At 37.9% G+C, this 23373-nt stretch overlaps 1 protein-coding gene across 1 annotated transcript in view; it reads right to left on the reverse strand.

Annotated features, from left to right (window-relative positions):
* Positions 1-17735, reverse strand: part of LOC114478637 (semaphorin-7A) — a 41915-nt gene extending 24180 nt beyond the window's left edge. Inside the window, exons 1-3 of the mRNA XM_028471829.1 lie at positions 17246-17735; positions 7028-7167; positions 3983-4045 (exon numbers count right to left, since the gene is read on the reverse strand). Coding sequence (XP_028327630.1) covers positions 3983-4045; positions 7028-7167; positions 17246-17324 — 282 coding nt within the window. The 5' untranslated portion in view covers positions 17325-17735. The remainder of the gene's footprint in view (positions 1-3982; positions 4046-7027; positions 7168-17245) is intronic.
* Between the last annotated feature and the right edge of the window lie 5638 nt (positions 17736-23373).

Consider the following 23373-nt stretch of genomic DNA (forward strand, 5'->3'; position numbering starts at 1 on the left):
AGATTACGTGTCACAATAATGATGGTGTAAGGTCAGCCTAATGTATAAAACTTCAAGTAAAGTATTACTGAATTATGTTTGTGCCACTTTTTTACACTCAATAGTTTATACCAAAGTGTAAAAACTGTACACTAAAATCCCCTTATGGCAGTTTTAAATCTTGGTGTGGGAATTACAATCCCACTAATTTACATTTTAAATTATTTATTTTTTGTGCAGCTCATAGCTACAGTATTCTTTATTTTATGTCTCTTTCCCTTCCATTTATTCAGAATAGCTGTTTGTCCTTCCAGTGTAAAGGATGCTGCTCTACTAATATTGCACTCCCACTCCCCCCTTCTAGACAAGAAAACCTTGACAGAAATGACTTGATAAGTGTTGCCAAGTTGCCAATAGAAACCCAAGCGAGCTCTCATATTCAGAATGATTGCAGAGATTAAAAAAAAAAAGTGCAAAACACTTAAAAAAAAAAGAAAAGAGGCATAGAGCTTGTGTGTAGGAAGACATGTAGGTGGTTTCAAAGGTGATTATGCGTGGGATGGAATTTAAATTTAGTTTTATTTTTTGGTGGCATGTTTGTGCATATCTCTGAAGATAAGGTTCCTTTTCTGTTTGGACAAAGATTTGATGTGAGGCACTTCTATTACAAAAGTCACATTTAGTGCATTTGACTTTCAGGCAATACAGGAAGTAGCTAATGGGAATGACTTGTAATGACCAGGCAGTTTTGGTCCACTTTAAAGTGTGCACCATCAAAGAGAATCAATAAATTGAAAAAAAAATAAAAAATAAAAAAACCTGATGTAAACACACAGCAGTACCAGCCAAACTGAAATGAGTCACTTGGACTATCCGTTTGTGGAAAACAGCCTTAAGGACAAACATCATAATGCACGTCCAAATTCTTAGTGATATCTTCGAGAATCAAATCGAACAGCCTTACAAATCTATACAGGAAAATTGTTTTTAAAAGAATGAAATGCATTAACAATGTTGCCTCTTGGATGAAAAGAGACACTGAAGAAACATCTAATCTTTTCCAGACAGGTTTTGTTCCCCACCAGGTCTACAGTGACTGAGAAACTTCCTTAAAATCAAAGAAATCGATCAAAACGGACATGTTATTGTCCACATTTTACCTCAGATTTTAAAAGGTGATGGTGTTGCCGTCTGTTAAAAAAAAAAAAAAAAAAAAAAAAAAAAAGAATTGAAAAGTGGAAAGTTAAGGAGAGGATTTGAAGGATTCCCCATTGTAGATGAATAGAAAAGTGTGAAAGATATTACAAGTAAAATATGAACCTTATATGGAAGTTTGTAATCTCTGCTTTTTCACACTGAAATGGTTCGATTGACTTAAAAATTACATGAAGAAGTAAGTAAATGATTAGATGTTGTCAAAGAAGCCTGCATTGACAATAATAACCTAGGTTTTGGGTGATGTCTTTCCCATCTCTATCTCACTCACCCGTGCTCTAACCTTGACAACATTGTGGTGCAGAAAAAAAACTTGTGTTTTATCAGTTACTCAACGTGAGTAAATTACCTTTTGTCTTCTAACTTATATCCAATGCATTCAATCATGCATCCTATTAAGTGTCCCTATTTACTCTGACTCCTGTCAGGGGAACCGTTTACTGCCTATTGAGGAAAGAAGAAGAGGCACAAATGGACAGGTTGCCTATAAGTCACAGAGTCCAAATAACTTGATCTGGAGCATTAGCTCTACCACACCATGACCCTGATAAGGTGTTATACAGCTTGTGCCTTCTCAGCCTCTAAGGCTGTGTTTGAAATGGCACACTCCGGACTATGCACTACGCACTCAATGAGTATAAACTGTCTACTATACACCATAAGTATGGTTAGGATGATGACCATTTCCACTTAAGTATATTTCCAAGTTTTCCAAGATGCATTTCAAATAGGGATGTAACGATTCACTCAACTCCCGATACGATTCGATTCACGATACTGGGTTCACGATACGATTTTCTAACGATTTATTTTACAAAATGGGAATGTTGACAAATGACTGAAAAATATTCCTTTATTTTTTTGGGGAAAATACTATACTATTTTCCTTTTATTTTTCATTGTCAAAAGAATCCCTTGATAAACTATTCAAAATGATGCAATTTAACTAAAAATAAATCTTGAATGAAATAAATAAAGTTATAATACAAATGAAGAAGCCTATTAATTTAAATTCTGGTTCTATAATAAACAATTCAAAACTGCGTAATAGTTCTTTTTCTTTTTAAATGTGCAACTGAAAATGTATTTTGTGCCTTAACAATTGGACTTTTAAAAAAAACCAAAAAAAAAACAGTCATTTTACTGTATTTACGTCAGATATTTGTTTAGACCAGCAGAGGGCGCTGGTAACCCAGTGGTCGGTTGGCATGCAGATATTCCACCAGTGAAGAAGAGAAGCTATGCTAGCAGACAGAGTTAATAGAAAAACCTGACTTTTACAGATATTCACATAATATTACAGATATTCTTTCGGTGCTAAAGGAGTAAAGAATCATTTATGAACATGTTTAATAGTAAATGGCGGCCAGAAAGAAAATAGTAGCAGATTCCGCCCGTCACGTCCGCTTCTGGAAGGATTAATATATAGTGCCCTCTGCTGGTTAAAAAAAGTACTGCGATTCAATTTTCAGAGCATCGATGTGAACCGTGGTACCTATGAATCGATTTTTAACTGCCTTACGATTAATCGTTACATCCCTAATTTCAAACCTACAACGACCACAACCTGAAGCACACTGAGGCTAAATATCTCCTTTGCCACCTTTGAAAGCTCTGAAAAAATTTTAAGAGAGAAAGTGACCAAGAAGAATATTAACATGTGGTCATTTGATCCATAAAACACATTTCATGCCGACATTTTGGAGATTTTCAGAGAGCCGTCATTGTGGCACTAACAAAACTTCCGGTTAACGTCCAAACAAGAGCCATATTTACAAAAGGGTTAAAAAACTAGACAAGAAGAGATGCTTTTGTTTTGAAAAGGGGATGTTTGAATTTTTAGTTAGAAGCCGTTCCAGGACGATTTTAGGTTCTGCTTGCAATGCATGATGGGGGGGATGAGTATGACTAGTGTGCCCACCATGAGTACTTCAAATATGTCCCCATACATTATACATCCAGGTTTTTCTCATGCACTCAGTCTGTCCATGCTATCTAATGTGAACGCACTACATAACATCTTTGAAGTCATACTTTGTAAGAGTAGTCCGTTAGTATGTGATTTCGAACACAGCCCTGCAGTCCCTTTTGCCTCTTTGATTTCTTCATCTTTAAAATAAATCATTTGAAAATCTTCATTTTTGTTGCATGGCATATTTAAATGTTGTCGCCCCCTCTCTCAACAAGGAGATTATTGATTATTTAATTTTATTTAGATTTTGGTACATTGTTTCTCTTGTGTTAAGTATGGATTAACTATGTTGTTTGAACTGTGTTTCTGTTGTAATATACTGTGTGGAAATTCTGAGAGTCTAAGTCCAGGCTTAATGCTTTGTTTTGTCAGTAATTATTGTTATTTGTCATACTTATTCTCTTTTGTCTTGTTGTATTCTCTCTTCGCCTGTATTCGCCTCAGGTTAATGTTCTGTATTGGGGGCCATAACATTAAGGATAACATGGTAAATAGACAGGTAAATATTGTGCTAGCAATGCATAGTATTTGGGTCATGGGGAGTGCACCCACTTCTCTCATCTGCTCCATATCTATGCAGATTTATTTTTGCTTGTTACTGTGTTACTGCAGTATGGAATAAAAAAGAAATACTTTTTAGTTCAGTCCTTGGCAGATTATCACGTTTAAAATGGAAATCACAGCATGACTCACAACCAATGATGATGATGATGATGTTGGTGATGAGAGACTAGATGACATTGGTGATAACACACTGATGGTGGCAGATAGAAGTGGTCTTCAGACGGGATGGAGGTGCTGACTGGGAGTTTTTACCTCAAGCGGAGCGGCCTTGGCTTTGCAGGTATCAATCGCAGTCTGATCAGATGCTGCCGGGATCTGCAGGAGAAGGAGAACGTTTACTTTGTGTCAGGTTATTTCACACTGTGACCTTGTTACAGCGAAGAAAACACAACCCTCGCAGAAAAATCCAGATTGTTACATCATAGTATTGCTTTCTTTCCCCTTCCCTGGATTCATGAGTTATTTCATTCGTGTAATTCACATCCTTTTACCAAAAGCCTACTAACCTTCTTTTCAAATTCACCCAGGGGTAAAAAATTACCTTGATGTTTTTGAGTACACAAAGGTTGTAATAGCAGTAAAAAGAGGGCTATTCAGATGGAAGATCAATGCGTTCCTTGGAGGAAATTACGGAGCGTTGTCATTGAGGCAAACGAGTCATAGTTTAATACCTCAGGCCCAAATGCGAATGTCATTTGATGGTTTGTGGTCACACTTTTGGCTTCATGTGCACCTTAGAAATTACAGTTCAACTTTGTAAAAACCGAAAAAAATAAGGTGGTTTGTCATTGATGGAAGTGACAGGAATTGATTCTGCCTTAGAGGTGCTTTATACCTAAGAAACAAGGCAAACGTACCCTTACTTTACTAGTGTTAAAAAATTGCATTGTACAGTACCTTGTCTTGGCCTATGCTCCAAGACAAAATACAATACAACCTTTAATTTTTAAAGGAAATAATTCTGACTGGTAAACCAACTTCATTTTTTCAAAAATATTAGATATGTAAACCAAACACACTCATTCTACGAGGTCTGAAACTATGGATTAAATTGCCTAAAAAACTGAGGAACTCAACAAATGTGTATGTTTTTTTTTTTTTTTAAACCCACTAAAAACCCTGTTGTACATGTGAGATCATGTATGTTCTATTACTGTTTTCATTATTAAACCCAATAAACTCTCACATTTTCAACCAATTCTAGCAAGTTTAGTGTCAATGTTTTTTTTTCTAACTTTTCAACTTTTTAACCTATTTAACTTTTTAACTCTTCATTTTCCCTATCACATTTTTAACATTTTAAACCTTCAACTTAGAACTTCAACTGATTTCAACCATTCAACATTTAACATGTTCACTTTCAGCTAAGACCTTCAACCCATTTCAACCTTATTGTTAATGTTAAGCTATTGCTAGGTTATTGCCATTGCTAGGCTAATGCTAAGCTAATGCTAAGTTAATTAATGTTAGGTTAATGCTAATGCTAGGCTAGTGCTAATGTCAGGCTAATGCTAGCGCCATGTTAATGTTAATGCTAGGCTAATGCTAATGCTAGGCTAATGCTAACGCTAGGCTAATGCAAATGCTAGGCTAATGCTAAGCTAATAAAGTGCGACGGAGGCCAGCACCTGCATCCTCACTTGCATTTTCTTCAGGAAATGAAAATATTCTAGTTGTATTTGTAATTGTATTTCATTCTATTTTTGCTTAATGAAGGATCCCAGGAAGATTAGCAACCACTATGGTGGAAACTAATGGGGATCACAATAAACAATAGACAATTATAGATTTAAAAAAGTCAAGAATATCCTCCATTTTTTTAAGTTTTAGTTTAACTAATAAAAATATTAAAATAAAGACAAACATATGTTTTTAATAGCTCAGATTTTGCAAGTTTGTTTAATTTGTTGTATAATGAAACACCTCCTGGAAGCGTACAAAACATTTAAGTAACTAAAACACACCTCGACCATCACCCTAATCCTTAAACCTGTGAGCCGTTAAATAAGACACCAAATCATATATAATGCTTCCCAGGTGCTACATTGTGGCTGTCTGAGTATACACTTATTATGTAAATGCCAATGTGTGACACTTTAGTCAAACTTATTTTCTTCTTCACTAAACCAAAAAGTCAAGTTTTCACGCTTGGTTGAATCAGGACGGCATTTAAAGCCTCTTCAGTTTGTTGGCCTGAAGATGACACCGGTGGCCACACGCCGTGTAATTTTAAGGCAGCGCTGACATTATTAGCTATGTGAGCTACGCTTTCTCCCCACACATACACACAGAGGACGGTGGCTTCATTAAAGTATGCATGACCGGACACACTCCAGCTCCCTGTGGATCTCTGCTGCTGCAGTGCTCCATAGCAGCAGGCTGGCTGTCCCCAATAATTATCTGTTTTATTCGGCTTTAACATAACGCCTCCACAGCCTTGTCACACTTATGCGTTGTATGTTTTCTTGCTTTTAGCGATTCAACGTCAAGCACCAATGTGTCTTCATAAAACACTAACAAATACAAACACTATTTATCTCTAACATTATAACTACCTAATAATGCTAAATATTATAAATATGGTTTTAGATATTGAAGAATAAACCCAACTTTTAACACAGACATGGCATGGGTTAGTGGTGACCATCTGTCTAATTTGAGTACAGTATGTGCGGGACCCAAAGTAAATTCCAAAATAAAACACAAAATGACAGAAAAATTACTCAAAAAACACACATTGACAAGAGCAGTACACAAAATGACTCACAATGCACAAAACAAAAACAAAAACACACAAAACAACTAAAGAAAACACACAAAATAAGAGGAAATCACACAAAAAATGGCAAAAACACACAAAAAAACCCCCAAAAAAACACATAACCTTATATTATTTCCTGTATTAAAGCTCTGATTGATCATTCTTTTAAATGCTTACATGAATGTTCATAACATGTCCTCTAATGTAATAAAGGTTGCTCATTTCTGCTCTAATAGCTGCCAAAATATTACATAGTGAGTTAACCTATGTAGGAATGTGTTTGTTCCTCGGTGCACAGTAGGCAACAGTTTATTTAACATAAAGATCAATTAATTAAAAATAAAAATAATAGCATTACATTGGTCAATATATAATTAAATTTAAATTAATCCAATACTTTGGTAATACATGATGAAAGACAATTACTTGCTTTAGAATTTGTAATATTCCCAAAGCTATAAAAATGCAACATCTTCCAGGAACAATAATTCTACAAACATCCATCAGTTGGTGCCGTGTCATGCAAAAAGTTGTACCTGCAGGTCATGAACTCCTCTGTCTGTGAATGTCAGCACGTAGATCATGGCCTGGCCACCGACGTACAGCATGTCCGAGCCCTCCTGGTGGTACATGCTGAGGTAGTTCTCAGGTTTGGTGAAATGGAACCTGGATGGCTCTGTGGAACAAGGGATGAGCATGAAGAGAAGAGCTGTGTCAGATCAGATTGAAGCTCCTCAGTTCAAAATGGTTCAAACCGTTTCCACAGGAAAAACATTTATTTAATGTTGATGTCGGCCTAGAAACAGCTGACTGGACCATTCCCAGAGGAGCAGTGTGCAGCTGTTCTATAATAGCGCAGGTATATTTGTTAGAAACACATGTTCTGATTCCAATTTGGATTCTTCCATCGTGTATGAGGTTGAGGAGAAAATGAGAGGGGAAAAAACTATGGTGCTTTTTGGTTGAAAACCATTGTCTGTACTGTTATCTGATAAAGGTCACATGTCATGCTATTTTTCACCCATCTCCATTTGTTCTAAGAACCCCAAAAACATAGTATTTGAGGTTTATTTTCCCAATCTCGCCTGTTTTCCAGAGTTTTAGTCTCTAAAAAGTCACTTTCTGAGGAACTCTACACAAACAGGCTGATTTGCGAACTTCTGCAAATTTATGAGTGGGCGTGTCTTTATACGGGACACTGACTTCCTGCTCACATGGTGACATAGGGCCAGAGGACGGCCCGCCCTCCTCCCACCCACTCCGTAGCCGAGCTCATGATGCTTTATAAACACGAGACCGGACGTTCACCAGTACATACATAGACTGGATACGTAGAACTGCGCGAAGGACGCTGAAATGTGTCTGTTTACATGTCAATCACAGCAGAGAGCTTTCAGCTCACTGCCACAACAAATTCGTCATCAAAGTGGGAACGCATCATCAAATTGGAGCTAGGTGTTTGGGCTCACCTTGCAGTAAGAAAGGAGCATATCACCCTCTAACTATTGAGGGAATCAATGAAATAAACACTTTGGGCATGTGTATGAAGCCCTAATAGCACTTTAATCATGTTTAAAGCACAGAAAAGTTGATTTAGCGTAACATGGGCCCTTTAAAGAGTCACTGAACCCCAAAATTATTTTTTGTCTGCTGAAAACCAATGAATTTAAGTAGGAAGTAGTGTTGCGGATTGGTTCTAGTCCAACTCTTGACATTTTAGTCAAATTATTTAAATTTTGCTAATGTTGTTGTAAAAATGTAAAAGTGACTGCCCTCTATGGGATGAAACCTGGCGATTATTATCAAATTTTGTTGTTGGTTGAGAATAGTGGCCGAAGACGTTTTGGAGACTTCTTACGTCACGAACCACCACAGTTAGCTCCGCCCCTCCTATTAAAACTAGCGCCTGTGGACTGATTGATTTTATAGCTGCTTTTACAGAGTTACTGGGTGTGTCTTAACTGCTCCAGGAGCCCCGCCCATAATCAAGGCAATTTTTGCATTTTCCAGCCCAGACGCACGTCAGCCAAAACCTCAGGGTTCAGTTCATCTTTATAGTCATTGTTGCTCACTTTAGGTCCTTGAAAGCCTCTGATGGTTGATGAATGGTTTTCTGGGTGACTCCACTCTTATAAACCATATCAGGATATAAGGCTATAATGGAGAGCCAATTGATGCCAATTTATTATTACCTCCGTCAAGAAGGGTCATATTTTCACACAATATGTATTCATTTATTTGTTTGTCTGTTAGCAGGATTACATCAAAAGTACTTAATAGATGTTGAGAAAAGTTTGAACCAAAGATGAACTTTACACCTTGGAAGATTCCATTATATTTTGGAGGGAATCCAGATCAATATACTGATTCTGAATTGGTTTGAAAAATAAAAAGAGTGACTGATCTTTATGAAATTTGACTCGGTTATGTCGGGTTGGTTCCTCAATTACCCCGCATAGTTTCTACATTGCGCATTTCATCGCAATTTTTCTAAAAAAATGGGGGTGCCCATTCATTTCGACCTATTGTATCGTTATTAATGGGGATAGACATTTTGGTAACACTTTACTTGAAGTTTGATACATAAGACTGACATTACGCATGATGAAGGTGTCATGAAGGCTATCATTAAGTGTTGTTTGCTAAATTATGACACCTTTGGAGCTATGTTGGCATTTTTTGGCTTAGGTGGAGGGATCTAGTGGGGTTAGGTCGGGTTTAGGTTAGGGTAAGGAACAACACTTAAAGAGTAACTGCTTTGTGCTGACCTGCCACTAGGAGGGAAATTTAAAAAAATGCCTTGATTATGGGTGGGGCTCCTGGAGCAGTTAAGACACGCCCAGTCTATACCATACAATCTCCAATGAACAATCAATGCATCGCTAACTAGCTACTCATTCCTCAATATAGCTCTCTGTTCACTCTTCTCTCCATCCAACCTACTCACCACAGACTGTAGAGCCCACAGGTGCTAGTTTTTTATAAAAGGGGCGGGGCTAACAGTGCTTGTTTGTGATGCAAGATGGTCCCAAAACGTCACATGATCTTAGTCAATAGCAAAAATCAATTGTAATAACCGGGTAATAGAGGGCAGTCACTGACGTTTTACTACAAAATATGCCAAATTAAAATACTTTGACTATAATTTTGAGAGTTGGACCAGGATTAATCAACAGTACTACTTCATACCCAAAAAGATTTGTATTCAGACACCTTATTCATGCTAATGACAGCGTAATGTCAGTTTTATGTATAAAACTTCAAGTAAAGTGTGAAAGATCACGGTACCATGTTCAGGAGAACTGATCCACATAACTGAGAATAGAAAAGAGGATATCTGGCGCTTTGCGGATGTTTGCACTCTTGTTTTTAGAAGCTGAGGAGTAGAGACACAGGGGCCCCTTAAACCTGATTGATCCCAGGTTCAGGGCACATAAGAGGGATGTGACTGCATGGTAAACCCATCGATGCACATGGAAAACTAACTGTGCACCGCTGGGTTTTTCTTCTTACACTGACTGAACCATGTTGTGCCTTTAATTGTCTCACAGTACACAGAGGGCTACGGCCAAACACTGACTGAGGTGTTGCAGTGAAAGGGCATCCCGACAGGCTGTGAAAGGTCTCTGAGATAATTGTGTGAACAAAGCCTGATGCAGACTTGGTTTTGGAACACAACTCAGACACCTCCAGGAGGCTGTAGAGTACATTTAGTTACACCTCCCCAGAAGTGAAAGTAACGGATTTAGTGCTCACGTTACTGTAATTGAGTTGCATTTATGGGTACTTTTTGAGTATATTTCTAAATCAGTAATTTTACTTGTACTTGAGTACGTTTTAAAAGAAGTAATTAGTTACATTTCTACACTCAACCGTTACTAAGTCAATTATTATTATTTTTATTTTAAAATGATCAACGGACATTGTGAAACTACAAAAAATGAAATGACCATCAAATGCATGACATCATAGCCGACCAATCAGATTAAACGTAATGCACTGCTGCGGCAAAACAGCATTGACTGGAGGTTATTTCAGCCTGATCATTTTTTTTAATATATTTTGAATTGAATTCATTGGTGTTATTTTATTTAAAAAAAATAATTGTACATTTTGACAAACCTTTTTTGTGGAAAATAAATTAAGTTCCAACTGTGCAAGACTTAATCTCTTAATTTTTAAGTTTAAGAATGAGATGTTTACTGTACTGTTTACAAGATTTATTGCCAAAAATACGTAAGTAACTTTTACTTTTAGTACTATTTAATTGAGCTACTTTTTACTTGTACTTGAGTATACTATGGATGACTAAAGTTACTTCTACTTGTTATGTACAATTTCAATCAAATAACAGTACTTCTACTTGAATATGATATATCAGTACTCTTTCCTACACTGTAACTGTGCATTAGAAATCTAAAAGCCTGTTTTTGTTGTTGTTGTTTTGTTTTTAATTAACAGAATAAGTCAACACCTACAAATCAAACGGCTATTCTCAATAGGGTGAGCTACAAAAATAAATTAGACTTCATAAGATCACATTTTCCAACCTTTTTATGAGCCTTCTGGTTTAATTTGGTTCCTCCCTATGAGACACTTCACTATTGATTTAGTCAACACACACCTCTGCTGTCTGAAAGCTCTGCATCAATACAGCCTCATTGTTAAGACCTCACGGACAAGAGAATTTCCTCTCATCTCTCGTAAATGAAGACGATGTCCCATCTAAGAGCCAAGTTGAAGCAGTTCAAGTGGTGGTGATGCATGTTGCCAACCAACCAACAACGTTTCTATGGAAACAGCCGCCTCATTCTTTGGTGAACATGTAATCAATTATGGTGGAACTTCAGGAGGTGAAAGAAAGCTTCACCTCCTGCTTTTAAATATGCGGTGAATAATTGGGTGTGCACACAAATATAACGCACACACCGTTTCGTTCACCTGTTGCGTGTGATTAACTATGATGAGAAGAGGCACAAAATGGGTGGAGATCACCCGGTTTAAATAAAGGGTTGGAGCTCATGTTGGAGCGCAGAATGGCCACAAGTGTAAACGTGTTCTTGTAAGAGGAGAATAAATATACATTATTGAATTATAACAAATAAATGTGATCATAACCCGAGAAACGCAATATGATGAGAGGCTGTGTGAGGAAGTAAATGGCAAGGTAAGGAAGAAAGGAAACAATAGATTCAGTTGTTCCAAAAAAGTTGAATCGAGCAGAAAATATCTGTTTATCCATTATTATCCTTTTATTTTGATGACATCTCTTCCTTGGAACATTCACTGCAGCCAACGCAATTCAGTACCAGCTTTGGTAAATCACATTGTTTGTGCTAAACTGATCTATTTCAACGTCCTTCGCTCAATATTTTTGGCAAAAACAACCACGTCATTACTTGGTTAGAGAAAAACACGACATAGATTGTTCATGTTTTCTTTGACACAATCTTCGTTGCACTGGTTGGTAAATCAACTGCAACATGGACAGTATGTGCATTCAATTAAATTAGCACACTTTTTAATGCACTTTAAACAACCACTGCTGTTCATAATTCCAGCAAGTTCACTTTGTTTTCTCTTTTGAAATAATATGTTAGCGTTTCATTTATTCAGAAAACTTTTTACATGAAATTGACTTTGATCTTCTGACATGTTACGGCTGCCAAACTGTCAGTACAATTTTTACTCTCCCACACCTGGGACTCTCTTCTCCAGAAACCATCGGGCGACAGGTTGGCCACGCCTAAAAAGACCTCATAAGGACCCATGAATGCGATCAGTAGATGCCTCTGAGGAAGACTGAGAGTTGGCAGTTGAAACATGTCAGGAGATCAAAGTACATTTCAAAGTAAATGTCCTGAAAAAGGTTGTCTGAATAAATGAAACCTTAACATATTAGCCACTGCTGTAAATGCAGAGCAATATTTTAGATAGTATTTTCATTATTTATTGTGTGTGGGCGCATGTGTTTAAACCTGAGTGACTCTGGTGTTTCTATGACCTTTTAACCATGTATTATTTTCCACAAATGTCTGGTCAAACCTTTTTGGAGTTCAGAATATGCTAATTAAAAAAAAAAAAAAAAAAAAAAAAGAAGAAATAAAGTTGTGTATAACTGATAAATGTATCAGAAAGAGAACATTTTCAAACATTTAGATTAGCAACAATGACAGCACTTCAATTACGCATCTGTGTGGATAGAATATCAGATGCCATTTTCCATATACAGTAACTTCCTTACAGAACACATGGTCGTCAGTTGTGAAGATGAGGTGTAAAACATGGAGGCGGAACATTCACTTGCACTTTGTAATGATGTATTCAGGCCCCCGGCTGAGAGAGAAGGTCAGAACAAACAATGAATGGACAGAACGCTCTCTCTGTGAGATTTTATTTTCCCATCTTTGGTTTTAAAGCCCTCACTCCCTCTTTGGTTAGTCTGTATTTCCTGCATTACTGTCTATTAACATTTCTCCCAACAATTCACTGAAGTTGTAATTAGATTCCATGTGACGAGGGCCAATTTTGACAATTTGAATGTCATCTGGAACTGGCATTTTGGGTTTAATCAAATAAACCCTTTTAATGACATAATTGTGGTGAAGCATACGTGGCTGGATGATGCTCTGGTGTCTTATCTCTGCTAATAAATTAAAATATCACATCAGGAAAAGAAATTGTAAAGGGAAACTCCAGAGATGAGATATTCATTTAGGGACTAAACACTTTGATTAGGGACTTCCTAGTATCCAGTGTGAAAAAAAATGACTAAGATTTCCATAAACTAACTCAAATTCCTAATCCTGATGTTGGAGAAGTAATCAACTGAGTAGAAACCTGCTTTAAAACCAGATAGATTCAGGAACCCTTGAGGCTCACAATAACTATGTTAAAATGTTCACTTATACTCAAATTAGCAGTGAGGCGAGCCTGATCATTTTGGCCCAATTTAACGAACCTAAAGCAACTGCTTCTAATGACTCTGTGAAGGATAGTGAGGCATAATTCACTTAAAAAGAGCATTCACCTGCACATTATAGACTTATTGTCACCAAAATGGATCTTTCCTTACACCGCTATATTTTTATAAAGTGGCTTTAGTGGCAGTGCTGATAAGCAAGGCAGCACTTAACTCACAACATAAAGAGTTAAAGACATTCGATCTAAAGAGGCTTAGATTCACTGATGAAAGGAATCCGAAGACATTTTGGGCCATTTTGTTGTGGGAATGATGGGTTTGGATTGGATTGGAAAAACTTTATTGTACCCCAGGGGCAATTTGGTTTGCAGCAGAGGTCCATGCAGGCAATACATTCACAAAAACAGCACAATGACATAGGTACGTACATATACAAGAAAACTACCATGGATATCATCATGATGGACGTGAGTAGGATGAGGGACACAAACACCAGCAGTACATCCTAAAAATGTATAGGCAACATTGCCAACAGCTCATGGGTGAGAGAAAATTGCCCTTTGATGGGATGGTTATTGGTTTGAATCCCATGCCTGACATGAGAACTAAACTAACCCCTACAACAGGGGTGTCATCCTCATTTTAGTTCAGGGGGGCCAAAAACAAAGCAGTTTCATCTCAAGTGGGCCACAGATTTTATACAGGAAAAAAATGAGTAATTTCATTTTTAACATTATTGTGTCATAGTTTGCACTTACACGTATACAAAAAATACTAAATATGTAGGAAACCGACAATATCCAAGCAGGAAGTGATGGATATCAGTCCCAACAGGATCTTCACTTTAAATTTCCGAGGTTTAATTTACATGAATGATTCATGTTTTCTCTATCATTTGTACTTTCTCCTGCAGGCCGAAATGGATGCTCAAAAGGGCCGGATTTGGCCCCCGGACCATGAGTTCAATGCGTGTGCCCTACATTAAGCAATGAATGTTGCACAGTTGCTGCCCACTTGGTTGAAATGAAAACACATATTTCACATTAATGTGTCAAATACTGAATGTGACAGATTAGTCAAAACAGAAATATCCCTCTCATCCAATATTAGTGCCTGACCTAAAAACAGCATTTCTGGAAAAAAATATAAAACCCCCCCAAAAAAAACACATCCTCAACCTTCATTGTAATAATCATGTGTTGATAATGAGTATTGATGAGCTCTACTCCCTGTTCTCTAAAAAATGAACATGCATGAATGAAATCTAATCCAAATGAATTTCAGATTGCTGTGTTTTACTGTTCAGAGGAGCTTTCAGTCTCTCCACGCTAGGAAGGCAAAGGATTAGAGCAGAATGACTCTGTATGCCTCTTAACTGCATCTCACACATTGCACCTCAAAATGAACCAAACGCTGGAGCAATGTTTGCTGTAGCTGCTTAGAATTATGTTTATACTGAAAACTAAAACCTTTGGAGAATGAACACCTTGAACCCTTTAGGGTGGAAGGATGAGGGATGTGTTTCTGCTGGTTGTGAAAAAACCCTCCAATTTGATTGCATTCTTATTTTCCCTCTTTTTTTTTTAAGTTGAACGCACTCATTGTAATTGAATTGCAACAAAAGGCATGCCAATGGGTTGCAGTTATGCACCCCTTTTTGCACCCGCTTGCACTATTTCTCATAAATATTACACCTTTAAATTATGTACAGTACCAGTAAATGGTTCTAATTGAGGCCTAAAAATCACCATAAATCCTTAAAACCTTTTCCTTGAGACCAAGATAACCTGCCAAATATTCCCATTTGGTCAAAGGTTTTCCAAAATGTGGACATTTCACTGTTAGTAGACATGGGAGCTGTACGAGGGGCTGATATTTATCCCCGTCTTGTTTCTTCTATCAGCCTGTGCGTCTCTAAAATTGCGTCACACACGCATTTTGATTGATATATCGTGCACGTCCAAACCTGTCATCTGTTGTATTGTGGAAAAAGAAAAGAACAGCAGCAGAGGTGGGGGTGGATGTTGATGGGGGGCCTTGGGGTTGGGGTCGGAGGCGGGGTGCGCTGGATACTCAGCTTCTTTGGGCTTTCTTGAGTGTGTATGTGGGGGACAGTGGTTGCCTCTCAGATTGGGATTTTGAGGGCGTCTGGGGTGCTGCTCGGTCGTGGGGGGTGGCCTTGGGTTCCTTGGCCCCCGCTCTTTCTGCTGGCCTGGCTGCATCTTCGGGCCGGGGGCAACGCTTGGGTTTGCAGTAGCGGTTCTTGCACAAACATTGGTCTACAATACACTGGCATGCGTTGGGCTGTGGGATAAAACTCGTACTGGGCTTAACCTTGGACACGTTGATCGCAAATACCTGTTTTAGGTACTACCACTCACTCCTTCCATCTGTCCACAGCCACCACCATTATACCTAAGCTCCACACTTGGCACCAGACTGGTTTTATTACACAACACAATAAGCACTTCACATCTCACTCTCACTTTAAAATAATCAACTCTTCTCCATCCTTTCCATTTCCTACCCTGACTCCCTCTTCCCTGTTCCCTTCCCCCTCACCCAGGTGTAACGCTGCCCTCTCTTTTTATATTCTCCCTATAATAAAGTGTTTCTTAGCCTTCCTTAGGGAGGGCTGATGATGGTCACAATTATGCAATAAAATAATTTCATGTATTTAATTGCAATAACAAAACATGCATTGCTGTCTTTAAAAAGATTGCACTCCTTGTAGTGTTGACCTTCGATGGCATGTGCAGGCAAAAAAATAATAATAATAAAACGGGAGCAGATACAGATACGCACACGCACCATCTCTATTGATTGCGGAATACATTAGTGGTATTATGTGTGTGTGTGTGTGTGTGTGTGTGTGTGTGTGTGTGTGTGTGTGTGTGTGTGTGTGTGTGTGGTGCTGAAGGCGTGAGTAGAATATTAACTAGAACCGCGCTTGGAAATAACCAGCCATGTTTTTTTCTCGTTTTCTTTTGTATTCCTATACATTTTTGAACGTATTAGCCTAATATGTAGATGATGGAGGATTTGTTTCCCCTTTTCTTGACAATCATCTGCTGCAGTGTCCATGGAGCAGATGCTCCCGCATTGCAGCTCCAAAAAGGACGCAGGAGCCACAGCGGCTATGTCAACTTCCACAGGTCCATAATTCACCCTAACGGGGGCTTTTTAGAGTAGATGGACAAGGCGGTGCGTTCATGACGCCATGTTTCCTGATGTCTGGCCGGGTACGTGAGGTGCGTTAAAGCGCGCCGTGCGCCTTTGCAAAGCGAATACACGCATATAGATATCACACAGTGAAGACAATGTGGAAGAGAGAGGGGTCAATGAATGTGTAATAAGAAAAAAAATAAATAAATAAACAGATAAATTGATGAATGAATCAGTAATGAGGGCAAAAGGTTGCGCTAATTGGATTACATTTTGGAGATTTGGATAGTAGTGCACGTGTAAGCAGATTAAAATGGGAACAAACGAGTAAAAAAAGAAAAAAAAAAACAGTAAAACGCTTCAAATCCTAATGATGCATAATTGCACATCATGATGATACCTAAAATGTGACATTCTCACGTTTGGTCGGTGAACGTGCGCCAGGCCTGAGTGTGAGCTGCGCGTAATTTACCCTGTGTACCCGGTACGAGGGGGTGTGGGGGGGGATGTTGTCCAGAGGTGGCAGTACAATCACACTGACCACTGCTAGATGCATCCATCAATCCATCCACCCAACGCACACACACATAAATGATGCATGCAGATGGGAATACTATGTTGGTGATTTCGGCTGCTCTGGATGCGTAAAAAGAATCGATTGTCTTACCGTGCACGACAAATTTCAGCCGCGGTGACTTTCCCACCACAACGGTGGCCAAAAGCGAGATCATGATCAGATGCTTCATTGTAGTCAGACTGAGCTGTAGCCCCTTTAGGTGTCGGTGTGTGTAAAAAAAAAACGCACAGAGAAGCGCGCGCTCGTTCCTCTTCCTCTGCTGCTGCTGCCTTCAATAAGGAGTCCCTCCCTGATCCGCTGCGTCCCACAGCTCTACTCTAGCTGCCAAATGACTGATTGTTCCTCGTTCTTTGCATGCTTGAAAAAAGCTGGACCACTTTGAAAACAATGAGGGGGGAAAAGGTGGGCGTGGAGCCTTAAGCGTTGGGTTTACAAAAATGGCTGAAAATACGTTGTTTTTGGTCCAAGTCGAGCATCAGTCGTCATACCTGTTGCTTAAGAGGGTGATTATTAATCAATTATGATGATCCATGGATCTAAACGGCGTCAGTGGTCTTAGTCTTTTACCATGCATGTGTAGTCTAATGTCTAATCAATAAATGTAAAATATGCTCCCTCTCTCTATCTCTCTATGCAGCAGGAGCTCCAATTTCACATTCACCCAGTGATGTTTTAATCATTTCTTTTGTTTTGCCCACCAGAACCCAATAGAAATAGTGCATTAATTCCCAACTGCTCAATAGGTTATACTGTAATGTCTAATCAATGCTGTTCAAAGGTGCCCCAGAGCTGGGAGGGAGGTGATTCAGCAGTTTGGTTCTGCTGCGTTTGCATTTGTGAAGTTAATTGGTTGGATTTTCCAAAGACTGAATGAGTGTAGAGCAGACAAACAGATGCTTCTATTTCACCCCTGAAAACACCCCCTGCAGACACCATCCAAAGCGTCATCTATGACACATTTCCACTCCATGAGGTTACATTAAAAAAAAGAAAAAGCAGAGGGGCATTATCCGTTAAATAGGAGCAGTTTCCCTCATCACATTTCCATCAACAAACCAAAGCTGTGGGAGGAAGTCAGACGTCAACCATCATTAGTCATAAAACGTGTGTTGAATTATGATTGGTACGACTTATTAGTGAGTAAGCCACATTCACAGTGAATATGTGCTTAATCAGACCAGAACACCTCCTTCCACTCTCCAATGGTGAAGTTGAAGTGTTTACTGGGGTTTTATAATGCACCGACTTTCACGATATGATACAATGGACAATAATAGACTCCCGATAATGATACGGCACAATGTTTTTGAAAAATAAAAAGACAACAACACAATTAGAATATAACAAATAAAAACAAACCTTGTGCATTTGCCCCCCCCCCCCCCCCCCACCTCGTGATACCACTTATTCTCTGGAAGATACATGTTGTGATATTTTAATATCGCGATATCTTGTTGCACAATATATCATCCCACCTTTAGTGTTTACAAAACCAATGTTTTTTTTGTGAGCAATGGTGTTCTGTGTTAGTAAAGCTAATTTCCAGAATCTTCTTATTGAGTCGGTACCTTCCTCTGGCTTTAACTTCTGATGGATCGTGACCAATGTGATAACAAACTGAATCAACTGAATGGCTCGTTATATGCTTTTGCAGAGCTTGATGACAACACATTGGTTTCAACAAGGTGTGTTGGAGCAGGGAGACATCTAAAAGTCTCAGGAATCCGGCCCTCGAGGACTGGAGTCCGGCAACCCTGCTTTAAAGTGTGAAAGTTCATGGTACTGTGATCAGGATCACTGATCCAGACAACTGCCAGTATCTGGCTAAGTGGATATTTAATGCTTGGTGGAGGTTTTTGTTCTCTGAGGGCTTTTGTTTGCCTTATTTTCCTCTTTCTATATAAACATTAGGCTTCAATGTAACCTGTCGATGATCGTAATATTATGAAGGTTAAAGGTGCAGTCTGTAACTCTTATGAAAGTGACTTTTTGTCATATTGGCTAACGCTGTCACAATGTATGGATAGCCTGACATGAAACTTGTAGTTTGTGTGAAAAAAACAGACTCATTGAGCCCCCCCTGCTGCTCCTGCAGCCTTTGGCAGATTGCCAGAATGCCCCGCAACCGAGCAAAAAGAACCAATCAGAGCCAGGATTGTGTTTGATGAACTGTCTGACAGCTGTTGCTCACAGTCCCCGCCCCTTTCTGCCATTGCCAAAACACAGCAATGCTCATAGAAAGGTAGTGCCTTTTTTACAGTGTATGGTCTGGAGGAGTTGAAGATGAAATTGGCAACTTTTCTGCTTAAAACGTAATTACTGCTGCTTGATTTACATTATTTTTGATTTGTAATTGTTACACTAGAACTCTGTAGTGTGTGTGTTGTTTGTTTGTGTGCACGCTGCCATCATAGCAGCTTCAGTGTGGGCTGCTATGACACTGTGTTGTTGCTGCTGCTGCTGATGATAGATTGGTGTGTGCACATTGAGAGAGAGAAACGCCGCAGTAAAATGTTTTTAACAGTCCATGTTATATTACTGTGATGTTGCTGTCAGGCTAGCATTAGCTTGTTAGCTCCTCTGAGGGAGGGATTTTAAAGGCAAGGCAAGAGAGCAGCGGGGAGGGAGGGGGAGGGAGGGATCTGAAAGTTACGGACTGCACCTTTAAGGGTATATAATGACATTGTTAGTTTTTCTTCTTGTTCTTCACAATGACTCAATTTCAGTTCTCACCTGAAGTCAAACCAAAGTGTTCGGGAGAGCAGCCTGAGATTCCCAGTGAAGCTGAAGGATCATTTACAATTACATGCCTTATAGTAGAAAGTAAGCAACAGCTGAAAAGTGTTTTAAGAGTAAGACAAATAAAAAAAACAAAAACATTTGCCAATGTTAAATCTTTCGCATAGACAAGGCCTTAAAGCTATTTCTCCTTTGGGTTTCAGGTTTGTCGTCTGTATTTGAGGAAATTTAAAAACTTTGGAGAAGAAGTTATGAAGACACTTTACAAAGAACGAAGAAAGAATAATTCTTATCTTCAATGGGTGTGGCTGGTGATTACTCCGTCAAATAGTCGGGTTGGTTTATCACATGGTGCATGTACGGTATATATAGTTTGATCCTTGAATTAAATCAACACTTTACACCAGATATCTCAATCTGATTAAGTTGTATTACTAAAAAATAATTCAGATATTGTTAAATACTTGTAGGTTTTTTCCTGCACACAAATATCTGTGACTTCCAAAGACATTTTTTATTTATCAACTTGCTGATATAGTCGATACATTACTCTCACAGCCATTGGGCCACAGAGTGATCTAATAATGTTCTACTACTGCATGGGTATAAATCAAATAATCCCACGTGTTTGTTATTAGAGATTACCAATTTTATTACAAAATGTATTACAAGATTAAACTCCTTCAGTGTTTAAAAGTTTTTTTTTTTTTTTGTTTTTTACCCTTATTTCAGTTACTTAAACAATCATTTGTTACTCCATGATATATATGGTAATAGGTAATAATACATACAACATTGGTAAATTAATATATATACTGTATACTGTATATTCCAATTTCACACCTCATGTGAAATTGTCAAACATGAAATAGTCATACATAAAATACTTAAGTACAAGTAAAAAAGTAAATTGAATAGTGCTCAAAGTAAAAGTTACGAGTACTTTTACCCTCCACGTTTATTTTTTGGTAATAAATCTTGCTATGATTTCCTGTATACAGTAAACATCTCATGTATAAACTTCCAAAGTAAGAGACCACATCTTGCAAAAGTAGAACTTTTTTTTCACAATGGCATCTGTATAATTCAAGATAAAAACTTTATCAAGCTCTATGTACAGCTACATTTACGAACTCTAAAACTGAGAAAATAACCGACATTCAATGCTGTTATGGCACGGTACATTACGTTTAATCTGATTGGTATTTGATTCTTGTCTGGTTATTTCATTTTTTGTAGTTTCACAAAGTTGGTTGATCATTTTAAAACAAAAATATGTAAATTACTCAGTAATGGTTGGGTGTAGAAATGTGACAAATTGCTTTACTTCTTTTAAAACTTACTTAAGTATGAGTAAAATTACTTATTTAGAAACATACAAAAAAAAAAGTACATGTACCCATTAAAGCAACTCAAGTATAGTAACGTGAGTACTTGTAATGCATTACTTTCACCTCTGCTTGTCGGTGATGAATTTACCTTAGCAACGCTAGATGGCAGCAAAAGCAGGCTTTTCCCGCCTGTGTGTGTGTGTGTGTGTGTAGGGGTGTGTGTGTGTGTGTCTGAGAGGGAGCAGGAGAGAGATATTTTAACTATTATCTAACATTGTACATGTCAATAGTTCTTAACTGATCTACCTTTAGGACTCACCTTTAACCCTTTAATGTGACGTTTTAAAATTCACTGTTGTTCATCAAATAAATAGAAATAGTAGGAGACTGAAAGTATCATGAAAAAAAAATGTATTTTTGCCCTAAAAAGAAAAAGATCAAAGTGTCAATTCCCACCAAATGTAAAAAAAAAAAAAAAAAAAAAAAATACTGCCAAATATTGTTAGATGTAAGATTGATGACATCCTCCTATATAAACATGTCTTCTTCAAAATAAAAGTAAATAATTTTTTTTCACAATTCAACAGACCCAATAAAAAGAGCTCTCCGTCCCACTATTAGTTGAGAACCCCTGGTCTAGGACGTCCTTCTGCGTGTCCAGACTTCAACTCTCTGCGTCCACAGATCAAAGCCTGCTGACCACATATTCGAGCTCCCACCCATGAACTCGCTAAAATAAATGTTATGTAAATGACCCTGATTAACAGGAACAAACAGGTCTGAAAATGGATGGAAGGAAGTTGCTTTTGTCACCGTGTGTCACCTAACGCATGTCTCTTTAAAAATGAATGGACTTGAGAATTATTGTTACATTTTAATGAAAAAACTGATTAAACTCTGTAAATCTGTAAATAACAAACCTTTTTAGTGCACGAGCTGAGATAAATGGATTGACTCAAGTGTGATCCGTGAAGATGGATGTGAAAACTGCTCATTAGAGGAGGTTTGAGGTCTTTTCCCATTCATTGACAATGACTTGTGCTGAAGTCATTACACACTGGTCATTAGTATCACTTCATCATAATTGATGCTAATTAGCATGTGCTTGTCAAACAGCTTCAAGCTTATCTAATTGGCCGTTATGCCCTAAAAACCGAGTTGAGAAAACACAAATTTAGTCTGCAAGATGAAATGAATGCGTTTTGGGTTTTTTTTTTATTTGCATTTTAGGATTTCGTTCCCTGGTTTCAGAGGAAAGCGTTCCCTCGGAAACCGATAGTCATTGCTTCATGTTTAGTGATGCAGTGGTTGGAAAATTTAGACCCATTAATATTGCAAACAAAAAGTTTCCTTCCAGCTAAAGGAAGGAAAAATGTTCTGAACAAGTGGTAGTATAAATGTTTCACAATGGTACTGATAAATTTAAGACCTGTATATAAGATTTCAAGTCACATACCAGCCTGTCATTGCCTGATCTCATTAGATCTCTGAAGCTTAGCCGGTCTGGGCAAAAAGAGAAAAGAGACCACTGAGAATTCCAAGTGCCACAGTGGGATGGCAGTAGTAGTATCTTTCATTGTGTCCTTGGGCAAGGCACTTCACCCGCAGCTGTGACTACAATAGTGGCTTACCACCACTAAGTGTGGAGTGAAAGAATAATCCCTTAATGCTGTAAAGTGACTTTGAGTTCCCAAAAAAAGTGCTATATAAAATTGATGTATTATTACTATTACATAACATGCCACAGATTTCACATTTACAAAGTGCATTATGGGAGCACATCAACCATTTTTGTTCTTTTTTTAAAATTTAGATTTATTGTTGTTTTAACCTGTAAAGTGTCTTTGAGTATATTGAAAATGCTTCTAAATAAAATTATTATTATTATTATTATTATTATTATTATTATTATTATTATTATAGCTAGAACAGCTTCAAATTGCTGCCATATCTACAATATGTAGATACGTATACAAAATGACAACAAAGATTTGCAAAAAAAACCCAATCATTATGTCATTCTGTGTATTTTTATTGTTGTGTTGTGGGTTATGAATAATTTTTGTGTAATGTTGTTGTCATTTCTTGTTTTTGGAGTCATTGTTTGGCCTATGTTACAAAGCGAGATTACCTCTTGCCGCGCTAACT

This window comes from Gouania willdenowi, chromosome 16, assembly GCF_900634775.1.
Source record: "Gouania willdenowi chromosome 16, fGouWil2.1, whole genome shotgun sequence".
In the NCBI taxonomy this organism is placed as follows: Eukaryota; Metazoa; Chordata; class Actinopteri; order Blenniiformes; family Gobiesocidae; genus Gouania; species Gouania willdenowi.